At 42.0% G+C, this 19,429-nt stretch overlaps 1 protein-coding gene across 1 annotated transcript in view; it reads right to left on the bottom strand.

The window, feature by feature from the left end:
* LOC104989802 (chromosome unknown open reading frame, human C12orf66) overlaps positions 1–19,293 on the bottom strand; it is a 25,203-nt gene extending 5,910 nt beyond the window's left edge. Inside the window, exons 1-2 of the mRNA XM_010841589.1 lie at positions 19,036–19,293; positions 9,916–10,201 (exon numbers count right to left, since the gene is read on the bottom strand). Of these exons, the coding sequence (XP_010839891.1) occupies positions 9,916–10,201; positions 19,036–19,270 (521 nt within the window). The 5' untranslated portion in view covers positions 19,271–19,293. The remainder of the gene's footprint in view (positions 1–9,915; positions 10,202–19,035) is intronic.
* Positions 19,294–19,429: the final 136 nt, after the last annotated feature.

Below are 19,429 nucleotides of genomic sequence, written 5' to 3'. Positions count from 1 at the left end.
GATCAGCCCTGGGATTTCTTTGGAAGGAATGAGGCTAAAGCTGAAACTCCAGTACTTTGGCCACCTCATGCAAAGAGTTGACTCATTGGAAAAAACTCTGATGCTGGGAGGGATTGAGGGCAGGAGGAGAAGAGGATGACAGAGAATGAGATGGCTGGATGGCATCACTGACTTGATAGACAAGAGTTTGGGTGAACTCCGGGAGTTGGTGATGGACAGGGAGGCCCGGCGTGCTGCGATTCATGGGGTCGCAAAGAGTCGGACACGACTGAGCGACTGAACTGAACTGAACTCACTAAATTAATTTGATGACTCCAGTATGCTCCAGTCACCATGGGAAATGATTTACGGGCTTGACCCTATGTAATTTAATTGCTACACTTCCAGTAGTCAAGTACGGATGTGAGAGTCGGATCATAAAGAAGGCTGAGTGCCAAAGAATTGCAGTGCTGGAGAAGACGCTTGAGAGTCCCATGGACTGCAAGATCAAACCAGTCAATCCTAAAGGAAATCATCCCTAGTATTCATTGGAAGGACTGATGATGAAGCTGAAGCTTGAATACTTTGCCACCTGATATGAAGAGCCAACTCACTGGAGAAGATCCTGATGCTGGGAAGGATTGAGGGCAGGAAGAGAAGGGGACGACAGAGGATGAGATGGCTGGATGGCATCACTGACTCAATGGACATGAATTTGAGTAAATTCAAATACTGGAAGACAGAGGAGCCTGGCGTGCTGCAGTCCATGGGGTTGCAAAGAGTCGGACGTGACTTAGTGACTGAACAACAGCAACAACATACTGTCAAAGAGACAGAAGATTCATACACACCTGTTTTGGCCCTGGTTGAAGAGGACAATTTTGGTTATCAATTAAACAATTCGGAAAAAAATCATCACAAACATATCTAGAGTTTTTAAAACCCTAAAAAAATGAGATGATTACGAGATCCCAAACTAGGTTGAATATTATAAGATAGAAACTGATTATCATGTGATAAATAGGATGCAGTTATTCACATAACAATAATACATTGTTTTTTGTATTACTGGCATTTTATAATCAACATCCTCTAGGAAAGGGAAGCTAAAACATGGATGGAGGGTGTAGTCTAATAAGGCACTGAAAGAATCAGAAGGATAAATTCAGTTTGGTCGCTCAGTCATGTGCAACTCTTTGAGACCCCATGGACTGCAGCACGCCAGGCCTCCCTGTCCATTACCAACTCCCAAAGTTTACTCAAGCTCATGTCCATTGAGTCAGTGATGCCATCCAGCCATCTCATCCTCTGTTGTCCCCTCCTCCTCCCACCTTCAATCTTTCCCAGCATTAGGGTCTTTTCCAATGAGTCAGTTCTTTGCATCAGGCGGCCAAAGTACTGGAGTTTCAGCTTTAGCATCAGTCCTTCCAATGAATATTCAGGACTGATTTCCTCTAGGATGGACTAGTTGGATCTCCTCGCAGTCCAAGGAACTCTCAAGAGTCTTCTCCAACACCACAGTTCAAAAGCATCACTTCTTCGGTGCTCAGCTTTCTTTACAGTCCAACTCTCACATCCATACATGACTACTGGAAAATAAACTGGATCTCAAATCCTCTAGCTCAGGGACTTCCCTGGTGGTCCAGTGGCTACAACTCCGTGCTCCCAATGCAGAAGCGGTCCAATCCCTAGTCAGGAAACTAGACCCCACACACGGCAACTAAAAGTTCACATGCCACAATGAAAGACCTGATGCAGAAAAATAAATAAAAGTGTCTTTTAAAAATCCTCTGGCTCAAGTACTCAATTAACTAATGTGGACTCTTGAAACATTACATGCTTTGAAATAAACATTAGGAAAGTCTAACACACACAGACACACACACATACACTATAGCATGTCTCAAAATCTTTGCATTCTAGGAAATGCTCCTACCACCTTAGCCTTTAGGCAACTTGACACTTAACAAGCCTTAAGCATCACAATATTCTGTAATCATGGGTATCAAGAAAAATCTGCCAAGGAACTATGAACACAGTAAGACTGTTAATAATGGGAAAATGGTATCATTCTATCACAAGTAACAGTACTCAAAGTGATTTTTCTGCTTCCAATTGGAAATCATTTATATCCAATATTCTCCTTGAAAGAAAATGAATTCTCTGTACCAACCTTTAGAATTCCATACAAGCTCTTCCATAAACATATTAAAAGTGTTTAAATGTTCAATGTTGATTAGGATGAATGTGAATGGCAAAGCTACTTTTCATCTTTTCAAGAAGAGCTAAAAATTTATATTGATGTTATTCTGCCAAGACTTTGAGATTAGCATTACGTTGTATCATCTTCCCATTCCTGCTCTGTGCCTTATACCTATTCACATCTCAGGCCATGGGGTGGGTGGTGGTGGTGGTCTGTTAAATCGTAATCCAAAAACACACACCTCAGCTACGGCAGCAAGTTTGAAAGAGTCTGAATACAGAATACACTGACAACTATTTGCAGAGAACATCTGCTCCAAAAAAAAAAAGAGAAGACAGAAAAAGAGAGAGAGAACTCAAGCATGCACTGCTTCCTTCACAGATCCCCATCAAGCAGCTCCTTCCAAAAGAAGTATGGAGGTCCATGCATGTGAGAAGTCAGAAGTCTGATGAAAAATAAAGCTGTAGCACAATGTGAATATAGGATATGTCACAGAACTGTACACCTAAAAATGATTAAAGCAGTAAATTTTATGTTACATAAATTTCACCACATTAAAAAAATCTATAATCCCACTTAAAACAACTATTTTACTAGTTTTTAGATATAAACACATTGATGAAATGAAGATGAATTAGCCAAAGGTTTGCCCTACAAGACTTAACCTGGTGGAAGGAGGCGTTTATAATGGGTACAGGTAGGAAGTAACATATCTCTTAGGATGGGTACAGATCAAGTTACTGTTTAGAAAAAGGAACAATTCGTTTTGGTTGAAAGGTTGTGCAGGCCATGGAGGAGACAAGTTTAAATTGACCCACAAAGCTCAAAGAACTGGTAGGAGTTAGCCATGTGAAGATAAGGGCTTAAATTTCAGGCCCCAAATTCCTAACTACCCCAACTCCACCCCTTTGCTGTGTGATTTTGCAGCCCTCCCACCAGAGGTGGCACACTTTCCCACCCTGGACCATGGACTGGTTATGTGATTTGCTTTAGCCAAAGGGATGTTAACAGATCTGATGCAGGCAAAAGCTTAACATGAGCTTGACTGGGCTTGTTCTTTTGCACTTGGGGCCTCACCACTAGGTAGCTGCTTCCTCTCTAACCTTGGGCTCAGAATGAACACACATGTAGCTGACTAAGCCCACAGCTCACAACAAAAAGCCAAGCCCACTGAGAGCAGTGTGTTCAGCACCGCTACCCAGCTGAGTCCAGCCTACATCAAACAACTCCCAGTAGACCTGTCTGCCTGAAAGTGTGACTTTGGGGATGCTCTGTTACACAGAATGACTGTGGCAACAGCTGATACAAGATAGAACTCTATGGCATCCTGGTATATTGACTATTTTAAGCTGAATGAATTTGACCAATGACATGTGCAGGAAGGAGTTTCTGGCCCTCTCCTGAAGCAGGTAATAAAACCCTCAAGAAAGAGGGCCCCTCCTCGTACCCTGAGGAAAGGAACATTCTTATCTCCAAAGACAAAAGGTCACAGAGAGAAATCTGAGCTAACAGGCCTTGCTGTTTGACCCAGTTCAGGAAACTTGGCTCATACCACTTTTTCCCACAACTCCCACTCATCATCAAATCTAGCATAAAGACACAGGTTTAACAACTTATTTGGGTCTTCATTTCATTAAGACGACTCCAGGCCACATTGTTGTTTGGTTGCTAAGTCCTGTCTGACTCTTTGCGACCCCATGGACTGTAGCCCACCAGGCTCCTCTGTCCATTTCCCCAGGCAAGAATACTGGAATGGGTTGCCATTTCCTTCTCCAGGGGATCTTCCTGACCCAGGGATTGAACCAGTGTCTCCTGCATTGGCAGGTGGATTCTTTACATCTGAGCCATGAGGGAAGCCCCCAGGCCACATTAAAACTATATTAAATACATTTGTATGCTTTTCTATCGTTAATCTGTCTTTTGCTAAAGGGTCCCCAGCTAGAAAAAGGGTAAAGGGAAGAGGCAGTATTTCCTCTGATACAAATTCAAGCACATTCTAAGCGAACTAAGTAACAGGAACTAAGGTAGGAAATAGCAAATACTTATGGGGAATGCATTAGATTGTGGACTGTTGGTTTTTTTAGGGGGGGCTTCTGCTTAAAATCCTGTTTTCTCTTTGAAGCTGCTTTCCTTTCACTCAGTTTGAATGCAATTTAAAGCATTTGATGGGTCTTAGATAATTTGAGAAGTTGGGTTGGGGCAAGATCACAGGAAAGCCTCGAGTCTTCACTGTTAAGATCTAGGCATGTCAATTAACGAGAATAGAATGTGTCCCACATAAATCACACTGTTGTTGGTTTTGCTTATGAAATTTTCAGTGGGCAATAGTTAACCTTACTGAACTACACACATGCAACCAACTGTTTCATTAACAGTGTTATCATTACAAATTTTTTTGAAGGAAAAAGGGCATCAGTTCAGTTCAGTTCAGTCGCTCAGTCGTGTCCGACTCTTTGTGACCCCATGAATCGCAGCACGCCAGGCCTCCCTGTCCATCACCAACTCCCAGAGTTCACTCAGACTCACGTCCATCGAGTCAGTGATGCCATCCAGCCGTCTCATCCTCTGTCGTCCCCTTCTCCTCCTGCCCCCAATCCCTCCCAGCATCAGAGTCTTTTCCAATGAGTCAACTCTTCACATGAGGTGGCCAAAGTACTGGAGTTTCAGCTTTAGCATCAGTCCTTCCAATGAACACCCAGGACTGATCTCCTTCAGAATGGACTGGTTGGATCTCCTTGCAGTCCAAGGAACTCTCAAGAGTCTTCTCCAACACCACAGTTCAAAAGCATCAATTCTTCGGCGCTCAGCTTTCTTCACATAAAGCCTAATAAATCAAATCACAGTTCTGCCTATGGTGAGAATTCTGTCATTTGAAGCATTCAGATTAAAAAACAAAATGTGCTTCCTAAAATGCAAACAGGAAACACATAGTTTTTCAAGGCAGAAGAAGCCTGGTGTGTCTATCTTTGCCTGGCAAAGGTTTAAAGCTATCCTTTTCTACTTCAACCCTCCCCCCCAAAGGCAAATAAACTTATGTAACTCAATTTTTTAAAATGTTCTTTAAATACTAGCTATAAAATTATGATTAAAGAATAAAAATCATTTAATAGAATATTATTGCTATACCAGATGGACTTTAAAAAGCTGTCTAGAATGAATAATTGCAGATCCCTGGTTGGGGAACTAAGATCTTGCATCCTGCATGGCGTGGCATCAAAAAGACACATGGCACCACACAAGGAATACAGCCAATACTTTATAATAACTATAAAAGGGACGTATCATTTAAAAATTGTGAATCACTGCATTATATACCTATAACATAAAATACTGCACTTCAATTAAAAGCTCTTGCTTTAGGAGAGTATATATTAATTTGCATTTATAATCAATATTCTAGTTTTGCTTTAACCATGAAACAGAAGGATTAGCCAGATTTTTCTCTTATGCCCATTGTACATAACAGGTAAATAAATTCAAAACAAATTCTACAGAATCAAAAAATGTTCCACTGATGCTTCCTTGGGGGAAAAAACCCAAGTTCTACTTCCCTTTAAAAGTATTCAAGGAATAGTAGACACCCTGACCCTGAACTCAACATTCAAAAAACAAAAATCATGGCATCCGGTTCCATCACTTCACCACAAATAGATGGGAAAACAATGGAAACAGTGACAGATTTTATTTTCTTGGGCTCCGAAATCACTGCAGATAGTGACTGCAGCCATGAAATTAAAAGACGCTTACTCCTTGGAAGAAAAGCTATGACCAATTTAGATAGCCGACAAAGGTCCGTCTAGTCAAAGCTATGGTTTTTCCAGTAGTCATACATGGATGTGAGAGTTGGACCATAAAGAAAGCTGAGCGCCAAAGAATTGATGCTTTTAAATTGTGGTGTTGAAGAAGACTCTTGAGAGTCCCTTGGACTGTAAGGAGATCCAACCAAGTCTATCCTAAAGGATATCAGTCCTGAATATTCATTGGAAGGACTGATGCTGAAACTCCAGTACCTGATGCAAAGAACTGACTCACTGGAAAAGATCCTGATGCTGGGAAAGACTGAAGGCAGGAGGAGAAGGTGGACAACAGAGGATAAGATGATTAGATGGCATCACCAACTTGATGGACATGAGTTTGAGTAAGGTCCAGGAGCTGGTGATGGACAGGGAAGCCTGGTATGCTGCAGTCCACGGGCAGTCAAAGAGTCAGATATGACTGAGTAACTGAACTGTACTGACCCTGAAAGAATTAAATCTGTATTATTTTTTTCTATAGGGCACACAGAATGATTAATGTTAATGATTAATCAAATGATTAATGTTAATGATTAATCAAATGATTAATGTTAATTGTTCAATTTGAAATGCAGCATCACAAATGACTGTGATTCTTAAACAAGAATTTGTATTTGCTTAACAATGAAGTAAGTTTGCCAAAAGAGGAAACCTTTAGCACCATTCTACTCTGAGCACAACTGGCTTCCAGGGGAAAAAAACAAAACATGCTTCCTCTTCAACTCTGAAAGCAAAGAGTAAATCATGTTACTTTGTATCTAAAATAATTCCACTTTCTCCCCCGAAATCAATATATTATACAAAATTTCAACTTTTCAGTAATTCTAAAGAATTTATATTGCTCAAATTAACCCAAAGCATCTAAATGTAGGTCATTTTTGGACTAGGTTGTGTCTGTGATCAGTAATTCCCTATCAAGCAGACAAAGGTAGTATTGGTGGAGAATGTCTATAGCTGAAAATACTTACTGATCATGTGTTATCTTACAGCCCAACTCCATCAGTGTCCACTCAGCAGGATGAGGGGTACAGACAAGTGCCCTAAGATCTGCAACAATGAAATCTGGGCTTTTGCTACTGCAGTGGAAGAAACTCCCAGGGCTTTGAGAAGTTGGGGTGTTTCAAAGAAGATTCAAGGTTGATATATCACAATTCTAACAAAAACAGTTAAATAGTAATAACCTTTCATTACTATGGGGAATTTCTGGAGCTCAGTGGTAAAGAATCCACCTGCAATGTAGGAGATGTGGGTTCTATCCCTGGGTTGGGAAGATCCCATGGAGAAACAAATGGCAACCTACTCCAGTATTCTTGCCTGGGAGATCCCAGGGACAGAGAAGACTGGCAGGCTACAGTCTATAGGGTCTCAAGAGTTGGATACAACTGAAGTGACTAAACCACTACTACCTTCATTACTATGATACAACAAACGCACAGGCACTTGCACACACACTGATAAGGCTCCATACCCCATATATCCAGTATCGGCATCATTCGCTTACTTATTCAATTTTTCTTGCCTACTTATGTATCAGTATCACAGGAAACTTTTAAAACAGACAGGTGTCTGGATACCCAATCCAGAATTGCTAGATCTTACTCTCTTGGGAAAGAAGGGCCCCGATATAAGTATTTTTCTTAAGCTCCTGAAATGGTTCAACAAAACCACTTTCACGTTAGCATTTGGGAATCACCACATAAGATCCTTCATCCTAAGAATCACATCTCCAGTTATACTATGGTTTTGGCTTATAAAAATTATTAATAGACAACATATACTAATCAGATTTGAGGGAGAAATAAAACAATACTTCCAAACATAAAAAATTTGAAAACATGTAAAATTTGTTTTAAAAAAGAAAATGTGTGTATTGATATGCATAGACTATCTCTTGAGAACGACAGAAAAAAGTTGTTAACGTTCATTGACTCTCAGGAAGGGAATTTAGCTGAAGAACAGGGGCAGAAGGTGAATTTTCACTACTGTATTCTTTTGCACTTTTATAAATTTTGAGCCATGTTAATATATTGGAAAAGACCCTGATGCTGAGGAAAATTGAGGGCAAGAGGAGGAGTGGGCAACAGAGAATGAGATGGCTGGATGGTATCACTGACTTAATCGACATGAGTCTGAGCAAACTCAGGGAGACTGTGATGGACAGAGAAGCCTGGTGTGCTGCAGTTCATGGGGCTGCAAAGAGTCAGACACAACTTAATGACTGAACAGCAACAATATATTACCTATTAAAAGTAAATAAAAAGATAATTTAGAATACAGTTTACCCTTGGATGACATGAGTTTGAACTGCACAGGTCCACTTACGCGCAGATTTTTTTCAACAGTAAATACTTTGCATCCTTGGATATGGAGTCACAAATAGGGAGAAACCACAGATGTGAAGAAACCTTTCTACCAACCTTTGCTTTCAAAATCCTACCTGCCCTTAAAAATCTTCTCAGAGAGGGACAGATTGGGAGTTTGGGATTGACATCTATATATCTATTTTAAATATAGCAGTGTGTATCAGAGAAAACCATAATCCGAAAGGATACATGCATCCCAACGTTCATTACAGCACTATTTACAATAGCCAAGACATGGAAGCGACCTAAATGTCCATCAACAAAGGAATAAAGAAGATGTGGTACACATATGCAATGGAACATCACTGGGCTATAAAAAAGAAAATAATGCCATTTGCAGCAACATGGATAGACCCAGAGGCTATCATGTTAAGTGAAGTAAATCAGAGAAGGACAAGTGTCACGTGATATCACTCATATGTGGAATCTAATTTTTAAAAAGATACAAATGAACTTATTTACAAAATAAAAGCAGACTTAGAGGTATCAAAAACAAACTTATGGTTACCAAAGGGGAAAGATGGGGAGAAGGGGTAAATCAGGACCTTGAGATGAGCATACACACAAAACTACAAATATAAGATAAATAATCAACAAGGACCTAGTATAGAGCACAAGAAACTCTACCCAATATTCTGTGATAACCTATAAGGAAAAATAATCTAAAAAAGAATAAATATATGTATGTGTATAACCGAATCGCTTTGCTATACACCTGAAACTAACACAAAACTGTAAATAACTATACACCAATAAAATTAAAATATTTAAAAAATAATAAATAAATAAAATAAAATAGATAACCAACAAGGACCTACTGTACAACACAGGGAACGGTGCTCAATATTCTGTAATAATCTAAATGAGAAAAGAATTTGAAAAAGCATAGACAACATATATATGTGTAACTGAAACACTTTGCTGCACACCTGAGACTAATACAACATTGTTCATCAACTATGCGCCAATATAAAATTAAAAAAAAATTTTAAGTCTCCTCAGATTCTACCTCCTCCATATAGTCTCTTTTAATCTCTGTACTTTGCCCACTACTCATCTGTTAATCAGATGAGCATTAATTAGCCTTCATTTGGGAATATAAATTAATATATCTGCCTTTCTTTTTTAAGCAAACATATCTGAACTCATTATGTTCAAAGGAGTGGTATCCTTCAAAGTCATCACTTTCCATTTAGCTCATCATAAAATTACTGAGCACCTACTATGTGCAAGGGTCTATGCCAGGTTCCAAGGACCCCAAATAAAACTGAGTCATCCACAGTCAATGATGTCCACAGCACCATTCAAATTCTTTTGGAATTGCTTTTTGGATCTGACAGTAAGTAATACATTACAACCAATCTCACTTCTTTATAGGTAGCTTGTGTCTCCTGCACTGGCAGGCAGATTCTTTACCACTGAGCCAGCAAGGAAGCCCTGCTTAATGTATACCTGTTGACTAATTAACATATATAAAATGTAATACAGCCATTTTTCCTTCACAGTTATTCCATGAGACTCTGCATGGAATTGCAAGGTTGCCATATTCCACCCCTCCCTCCTCACCTACACTGACCTGGAGCTGTATTTCTTGAGGATGGTGTCCAAAAGGCCAACGAGCTCTTCAGCATTGATGAACTTCTGTGTGCTGAGAGTGTACATCTTCTCATAGAAGTCTGCAATCTCTGTGCGAGCCTGAACAAAGAAGCAGAGCTGCTCTGACAGGTGGGAAAGGAGCTCTTCCACGTGAGGAGCAGTGCCCCCAAAGGCACCACGGCCGGTCACCACCTTCTTCAGCTCGTTGTGCAGGGAAGTATAGATGGTACGAATGGAATCCTTCCTGCTGAAGAAAGACTGGCCCCCTGGAAGGCAAATGACAGAAGCAGGTAAGGAAGAGAAACCAGACCCACAAAATGCTTGCCAGCATCCAGAAGGAAACAATCCAAGCCACTGAGCTCAATGACTTTTCCTCTACCATATTCTCTGACTTCTACATATTTTGTGACTCATAATTTCACTGGAGAGTAAGTTAAGTGGATGCCTGGTACCACTCATTTGTGTAGCCATGGACCTGTGTATGATTTTCCTGTTGCCTTGTTGTTTAGCTGCTAAATCATGTTTGACTCTTGTAACCCCAAGGACTGTAGCCCATCAGACTCCTCTGTCTATGGGATTCTCCAGGCAAGAATGGGCTTCCCTGGTGGTATTCCAGGCAAGAATACTGGCGTGAGTTGCCATTTTCTTCCCCAGGGGATCTTCCCAACCCAGGGATCAAACCGACGTCTCCTGTATTGGCAGGTGGACTCTACCACTGAGTTTTCCTTACCCACATGCCAATCCCACTTCAATGAAGGATTCAGATCTAATTCAGAGGATAGTTAACCTAGCAAGTGACATGAACCTGGTTCTAAAAAGCCCTCTTTCCACATTTAGGAATTTAAAACAAAAGAGAATACCCAATTATGAGACACTGTTGTTATTCCTGGTATATTAGAAAACTTCATCTTGGCTTTGGAGTTGTATTTTTCTTTTAAGCTATACTAGAAAATGGAAAACACAGCCTACTGGGATCCCAGGAGAATAAAAGGAAATGTTAGTGTTCTTAGCAAGGTTGACACTATAGGTTACATCACAATAAGCACCACATTGTGAATTATTAAGAGTAGGAAGCAATTATAAATAACTGCTGCTGTAACTCAGGGGTTCCAAAGGAAATCAGCAAAAAGTAAGGCCAAATACATTCTTTACAACAGTTGAAAAGGTTCAAATGGCATATACATCATTTCTTTACTTCTGTATGAATACATGAAAAACTATATTTCTGGGGCCAGTTTCATAGATGTTGTCTGAAGCAATTCTGTACCCTAACAAAGGCTCAGAGGCAAGACACTAGGAGAACAAAAAGAAATGTCAGGTTTAAAACAGGAAGTCTTAGGAATATTAAAAATCTCAGAGACAAGGACAGTTTAAATTCTCTGCTAATAATTCACAGAAAGCTTTAATGAATGAGTTAGTATTCTAAATAAGTTAGGAGGGAAAGTTACATATCAAGCCTTTTGTAAAATGTTCTCTTAATGAATGAAACATTTCACAATTTATTGCCCAGTTTGTATTTCAAGAAAGGATTCTTATATCCCTTACTACTATGGCAACCACTTTGCCCTGGTTTATCTGTGACTGTCCAGGTTTTAGTACTGAAAATCCAGCTTCTCAGGAAACCCTTAGTGTCATGTCCTGAAAAACCCCTCAACTTTGAGCAAACCTATACTGATGGTCAGGCTTCCCTGATACCTCAGGTGGTAAAGAATCTGTCTGCAATGCAAGAAACCCTGGTTCAATTCCTGGGTCGGGAAGATCCACTGGAGAAGGGACAGGCCACACACTCCAGTATTCTTGGGCATCCCTTGTGGCTCAGCTGGTAAAGATTCCATCCGCAATGTGGTGACCTGCGTTCGACCCCTGGGTTGGGAAGATCCCCTGGAGGAGGGAAAGGCTACCCACTCCGGTATTCTGGCCTGGAGGATTCCATGAACTGTATAGTCCATGGGGTTGCAAAGAGTCGGACACAACTGAGTGACTTTCACTTTCATGTGGATGGTCATCCTACTTAACTTCTGATTCCACAGGCAAACTACTGATACTTAAAAAGTGTTTTCTCCAATACACTGCCCAATCACACTGGCTAGCATTCACATCATTTCTCTTACTAATAGCAGCAAAAACGATATGGTACAGGTGGATCCCCAGATGGTACCAATGGTAAAGAGCCCATCTGCCAATGCAGGAGACCTAAGAGATGTGGGTTTGATTCCTAGGTTGGGAAGATCCCCTGGAGGAGAGCATGGCAATCCACTCCAGTATTCTTGCCTGGAGAATCCCATGGACAGAGAAGCCTGGAGGGCTACAGTCTGCAGGGTCTCAAAGAGTCGGACACAACTGAGGTGAGTTAGCACACACAGGTGGATCCAACATCCTATACAGGACTGTATTCTGGAAGGTTTGCCTTCCTTCTCCGTCTGCATTCAGTCTAGCTTTGCAGATTTCGTAAAGTGATGGTATGAAATAAATGGACATTTGTGCCGAGGTCTAGGACAAAATCTGTTAGGTTAGGAAGGTAACAAGAGTACTGAGTAAAAGCTGAAAGCCCTGGAAGGCTGAAAGACTTGGTTCCAAATCCCAGCTTCCAAATTTACAAGCTGTGTGATGTGCACTAACTTAGCCACTTTGAGCCTTAGTTGTTGTTTTAACATGAAACTAAAAAGACACAATGAAATAACACTTGGTTTGTAACAAGCCTGGAGCAAAGCACATAATCAGTAATGCTAATCCCTTTCCCTTTCATTTGGGCTTCCCTTGTGGCTCAGCTGGTAAAGAACCGCCTGCAATGTGGGAGACCTGGGTTTGATCCCTGGGTTGGGAAGATCCCCTGGAGAAGGGAAAAGCTACCCACTCCAGTATTCTGGCCTGGAGAATCCATGGACTATATAGTCCACGGGGTCGCAAAGAGTTGGACACGACTGAGCGACTTTCACTTTCCTTCCGTTTCTAACTGATATAAGAAACTCTCCCAATAAACACATGAAAGATGCTCAACATCGCTCATTATTAGAGAAATGCAAATCAAAATCTCAGTGAGGTATCACCTCACACGATGCTGAATGGCCATTATTAAGAAATCTATAAACAACAAATGCTGGAGAGTATGTGGAGAAAAGGGAACCCTCTTGCACAGTTGGTGGGAATGTAAATTGATACAGCCACTATGGAGAACCATAGGGAGACTTCTTAAAACACCAGGAATAAAACTACCATACAACCCAGCAATCCCACTACTGGGCACAGACCCTTAGAAAACCATAATTCAAAAACACACATGTACCCCAGCATTCACTGCAGCACTATTTACAACAGTTATGACATGGAAGCAACCCATCAACAGATGAATGGATAAAGAAATTGTGGTACATATATACCATGAAATGCTGTGTGTGTGTCTGTGTGTGTGTTGTGTTAAGTCGCTTCAGTCATGGCTGACTCTTTTCGACTCTATGGACTAAAACCCACCAGACTCCCCTGTCCTTGGGATTTTCCAGGCAAGAATACTGGAGTGGGTTGCCATTTCCTTCTCTAGGGGATCTTCCTGACCTAAGGATCAAACCCACGTCTCTTACGTTCTTTATCACTAGCACCACCTGGGAAGCCCGTAAAAAGGAATGAATTTGAGTCAGGTGAACTAAGATGGGTGAATCTATAGTCTGTAATACAGACTGAAGTAAGTTAGAAAGAGAAAACCAAACATTGTGTGGGTGCTAAGTCATTTCAGTCGTGTCTTTGTGATCCAATGGACCATAGCCTGCCAGACTCCTCTGTCCATGCGATTCTCCAGGCAAAAATGCTGGAGTGGGCTGCCATGCCCTCCTCCAGGGGATCTTCCCAACCCAGGGATCAAACTCGAATCTCTTACGTTTCCTACATTGGTAGATGTGTTCTGTACCACTAGTGCTGCCTGCTGCTGCTGCTGCTGCTAAGTCGCTTCAGTCGTGTCCAACTCTGTGCGACCCCATAGACAGCGGCCCACCAGGCTCCCCCGTCCCTGGGATTCTCCAGGCAAGAACACTGGAGTGGGTTGCCATTTCCTTCTCCAATGCATGAAAGTGAAAAGGGAAAGTGAAGTCGCTCAGTCGTGTCCGACTCTTAGCGACCCCATGGACTGCAGCCTACCAGGTTCCTCCGTCCATGGGATTTTCCAGGCAAGAGTACTGGAGTGGGGTGCCATTGCCTTCTCCCAGGAAGCCCCAAATATCATATATTAACACCTAAGTATGCAATCTAGAAAAACAGTACTGATGAACCTATTTGCAGGGCAGGAAAAGAGACAAAGACATAGAGAACAGACTTGTGGACACAGCGGGGGAAGGAGAGGGTGGGATGGATTGAGAAAGTAGCATTGTAAAATAGAAAGCTAGCGGGAAGCTGCTGTATAGCACAGCGAGCTCAACCTTGTGCTCCAAGACAATCTTGAGGGGTGGGATGGGGGCTGTGGTGGGACGGAGGTTCCAGAGGGAGAGGACATATGTATACATATGGCTAATTCATGTTGTTGTATGGCAGAAACCAACACAACATTGTAAAGCAATTATCCTCCAATTAAAAACAAAAGAAGCTCTCAATACTACAGAGTCAGGCTTCTGTAACTCTGTGGTCAATTGGGAGCTTCAAGTACTGGAAAAAGAACAGCTAGCGGGTTATCTAGGGGGTATGGAAGGGCTTCCCTGGTGGCTCAGATGGTAAAGAATCCACCTGCAACGCGGGAGGCCTGGATTCGATCCTTCGGACAGGAAGATCCCCTGAAGAAGGGAACAGCCACCCACTCCAGTATTCTTGCCTGGAGAATTCCATGGACAGAGGAGCCTGGCGGGCTACAGTCCATGGGGTCGCAAAGAGTTGGACACAACTAAGCAAGTGAACACACACACAAGCATTTGGTGTGGAAACACCACATAAATATAAAGAATACTTTCTAAAGCTTATCAATAAACATACACTACTAGTATGTGAAAACAAGCTAACTGACATTTTAAGGAAGGGAAAGACCACCAATTCATTTCTTTTAAATGAGTCTTTTTTCTCAAAGCTCTCAGGAGCACAAGCCTATCTGGTGACTGTCCTGCTGACGAATGGGAAGCCCAGGTGGCTCAGTGGTAAAGAATCCACCTGCCAATGCAAGAGACTTGGGTTCAATCCCTGGGTGGGGAAGATCCCCTAGAGAAAGAAACCCGCTCCAGTATTCTTGCCTAGAACATTCCATGGACAGGGGAGCCTGGCAGGCTACAGTTTAGGGGGTTGCAAAGAGTCCGACATGATGAGCACATATACACACACAAAGACTGGAATATCCAATGGGGAGTGGCCTTTCTTCATGCTGGGAAACAAGGAACCAGAGACACCAGACTTCTTTCTTGTCTCAGTTTTTTGAATTTACAAAATATAAATATTTTGAATTATTTCTAGAACTCTATTTTCATGAAAGCTCATTATTTTTCGAGATTTCAACAGTCTATCTCGTATCAGGAAATTTCAAGTAGCAAGTATATTAAAGGAGTATGCAAAATTTCTAAGTATATCCATTAACTTCTTGCTAATGATAATCTTTAAACATCAGTTCTCAAGTTAAGTCATTTTCTACCATGGAAACTTCCAGCAACCAGATGTCGAGGAAACTCTCCAACAACAAAACAAAGGGGAGAAAAGTATGACCTTCTAAAGTCCTCCACGAGTGATAACGACAGAGTGAAGGGGCAAAGTAGGGAATTAAATGGTTAAAACCACTAGGCAATTATAAGTAGAAAAATATGGAGACCCTCGTAAGTTACTGATTATTCAAAAAAGTAGGTTTGCTTAACCACAAAACCAGGCTGCAGAAGCATGAGACATGCCCCCAAACAATAAAACAATGGAGGCATGAGACTCACATATTGTCCAGTGAGCTCAGTAAGTTAACGATCACCACTTTGACACACTCTCTGACACATAAAAAACAATGATTTGTAGACCTAGCTTGACCACGTTTGGACAAGAAAACTCCCCTGCCCAACCTGGAGGAGGAGCCGATGGTGGAAGCATGACGTCTACTCAAGGAAGACAAGGAAGTTCTTCTCCTTGCTATTTTTCCTTTGATTATAAAACTATAGCTCAGTTAAGTTCCCAAGGGGCAGCTTTTCTCGCCCACCCGCTTGTAAGCCTCACAAGAGTCCTATTCTTATAAATCACTTCTTATCTCTCACTTTGCTCTCGTTGAGTTCTCCGTGCTGAGACATAATGAGAACTCTTTGGAGCCCCCGGAAATGACACCAATTGATTTTGGTTTCACAGGTATTGAGTCACCATATTTTCTTTTCCCAAATGAGGGGAGTATATTCTCCCCTGAGAGTATGGAGAAGGCTATAAGATAAGCACTTCCTCCAAAGTTCAACTGAGCCAAGTCAGGAACAGAAGGCTCCCTGTCAGTTCTGTCCTTTATCTAAAGTCCCATCCTTTCATTTACAGTCAGGATTCACAGCTAAGGCCTCCAATAAACAGTCACAAAAGTAGGGTCAAAAAGACTTACTTTTTAAAACCATGCTTTCTACATGTTTAAAAGGTATACATAAACTTTTTGTTTTGCTTTTCAGAGAAACCCAGATAATTATTCTAAATAGCAAAGTAGTTGAAGAACATGGGACTGTGTTAAGTGGCCACACAAAAATTTTCCCAAGTTTTTAAGAAAATGGGAGCGTCAACTCAATCAAGAACTCAATCAATGGGAGCGTCTACCAATCAAGAAGTCATATTGTAAGCACATTAAAACCACAAACATTCCCATACCGAAAAACCGTAAGGTATTTGCAAAGTTAAAATTTTACATCTGGAACCTACATTTACTGTACATGGTAATAAGTTATGAGGCATTAAACATGCCATTTTCAGAACATTTTTTCTGAAATGACAGATCAGCTGGGAGCCTCAATAGCCTTGAGGATGTTTCATAGTGTAAATTGCTCTGTGGATCAGTTTCAAAGCACAGCCCTCAGGCTCACCCATGCAAGCTGGGGTCCTTGCAGAACTAATCACTTTACATAATAAGAGCCACTTCACAGAATCCAAGTCAGAGACAGTGATAGCCTTGTGCATGTTCTTATGCACATCAAGCACATAAAGCCAGGCACATACAACGTAAACTAGAGTAGATTCTTTCTTTCTTTTTTTTTTAGAAATCTACTTTAGAGTGGATTTCTTAACTGAGGTCTATACACAGGACACGACTGAAGAGACTTGGCAGCAGCAGCATACACAGGCTATGGGTTTCCCAGGTGGTTCAGCGGGTAAAGAATCTGCTTGAAGATGTGGTTTCAGTCCCTGGGTCAGAATGGCAACCCACTCCAGTATTCTTGCCTGGGAAATCCCATGGACAGAGGAGCCTAGCAAGCTAGGGTCCATGAGATTGAAAGAGTTGGACATGACTCAGCAACTAACGAAGAAGGCAATGGCACCCCACTCCAGTGTTCTTGCCTGGAGAATCCCAGGGACAGGGGAGCTTGGTGGGCTGCCGTCTATGGGGTCGCACAGAGTCGGACACGACTGAAGCGACTTAGCAGCAGCAGCAGCAACTAAACAATAACAACATACATAGGCTTTAGGAAATCCGACTGAATACTTTCAGGTTATATGCAAAATTGTATTACACATTTATTTTTCTGGGGAGTGAGGCCCATAGCTCATAGGTGAGCTAAAAGAAAGAACCTAAGAAACATGACCCTGGGATCAATTACCAATCTTCATGAGGCAGAGGAATCTAAAAACACCAAAACTGCCAGAATATTACCCACCATCAATTTTATAGCCAGGATCGTCTCCATTTTCATATATACATAATAATATGTAAATTACACAATACATAGTATGTAAATTACAATACATCTACAATTTTTTATAAATCATATGGTTACAAACACAATCTGACAGTTCAAAGATAGGTATTCTGGTACAGGCTCTGTCACCTACTCACACAACTTCACACACACACACAATTTGCCAATCCGTAGAAAGAGAATTACAATAATGCAACAGCAATTGTAAATTTATGAAAAGTGCCATTGTAGGAAAGAAAGAAAAAATACAGAAGGTGAAACTACCTATTTCTTGCCAACAAGTCCACACACTAAATAACAAGATACTGTTTGAAAAGCTAAAGCAAAGATCTCAGAAAGTCCTGCCCCTTGGGTGTTTACAGAAAGCAAGATATACAGGGTCATCTTCTGGCAATATAAGTGGGGGAAAAAACTCAAACTGGAATCTGCACTCAGTTGTAGTCTTCAATTTTATATTGTACATATGTCCTTCATTCATACCAGACCCTGTGCCTCTGATATTAAAGAGTCTAAAACAGGCCAAAGCACTAAAAAAACTCTTAAAAACTCTGGAATTCATAATATCGGTTATTATTAGTAGTAATACTTTATATGTATAGCCTTTGGCTTTCACATATATTATTTCCTTCTGATCTACTCATACTGTTTGTTTCTACTAGTGAAAATCAGCTGAATCAGCTCCTGCATTTGATTTTCAGGGGCAAGATTTATCATGGGATGATAAGCGTGTTTACCATTTTCTCTGTAAGACCCCTCTTGTTAGAGTTAGGCATATTTCTTGCCTTTCCTGTCCAGTATTCTTTTTTTTTTTTTTTCTTCATTCATTAAATGTTTATTGAGGGTCTACGAAGACGGGGTAGGACTCCATCTGTAATTCTCTGGGGCCTTAGCCTTAAGAGGCCAGACAATAGTGTTTATTAATTCTAACTAGGTTGTACTGCCAAGTTTTGCTCCTCTCGCCGCAGTGTCACTGGTTAGAAAGCGAGTTTGCGTAACTTCTCACTTATGGCACCAATCCATGCATGAGAAAAATGGATACAGCCATCCGTTTGGAGCACAGCCCTGCAAAGAACATCCACCCAGTTGGCCAATCTAACTGCCGCGCAGGCCCGTGGGCGGGGTTTGTGGAAGCCGAGGGAAGGAAGGGATCGGTGGGAGGAGACCTGGGAGTGCAGAGTTGAGCCAGCGGCTACGAGTGACAGAGACTGGGAACCCAAGCCCCTGCCGATCGGGGAATATACTCCCTTTCCTTCCTCCTCCAGGGGCACCGGGGGGCGGGGCGGAGGTACCTAGTTTCTGCCCCAAGTAGGTGAGGCTGTGATAGACCTTCTCGGCCGCGGCCAGGTGGGCCAATGCCGCCAGCAGCGACAGCCAGCTGCCCCCCGCGCTCTTGTTGGCCTCTCGTTCCTTCTCCACATTGTCCTTGGCCTTGTCGTAAGAGAAGATACCCAGATGAGAGAAGAACGTCTCCAGCACCGCCTGTTCCACCGGGACCGGGGCGGCCAGCGGGATAGACTCCCCCATGCGAGCTGCGCTCCAGCTCCACCCACGTGGCTCGCCTCTCCCTCGCACTTCCGGGTTCTCAGGGAACGTGCGCACGAGCGTGCGTGCGCGTAACCGCCACAAGCGGCGGACTCGTGAGCGCGCTGCTGCCTTGACCGAGCCTGGGCCTCAGAGAGGACG

Source organism: Bison bison, unplaced genomic scaffold (assembly GCF_000754665.1).
Source record: "Bison bison bison isolate TAMUID 2011002044 unplaced genomic scaffold, Bison_UMD1.0 scf7180017864163, whole genome shotgun sequence".
Taxonomy (NCBI): Eukaryota; Metazoa; Chordata; class Mammalia; order Artiodactyla; family Bovidae; genus Bison; species Bison bison.
The sequence above is the reverse complement of the archived record's forward strand: the minus strand, read 5'-3'. Positions and strand labels throughout refer to the sequence as shown.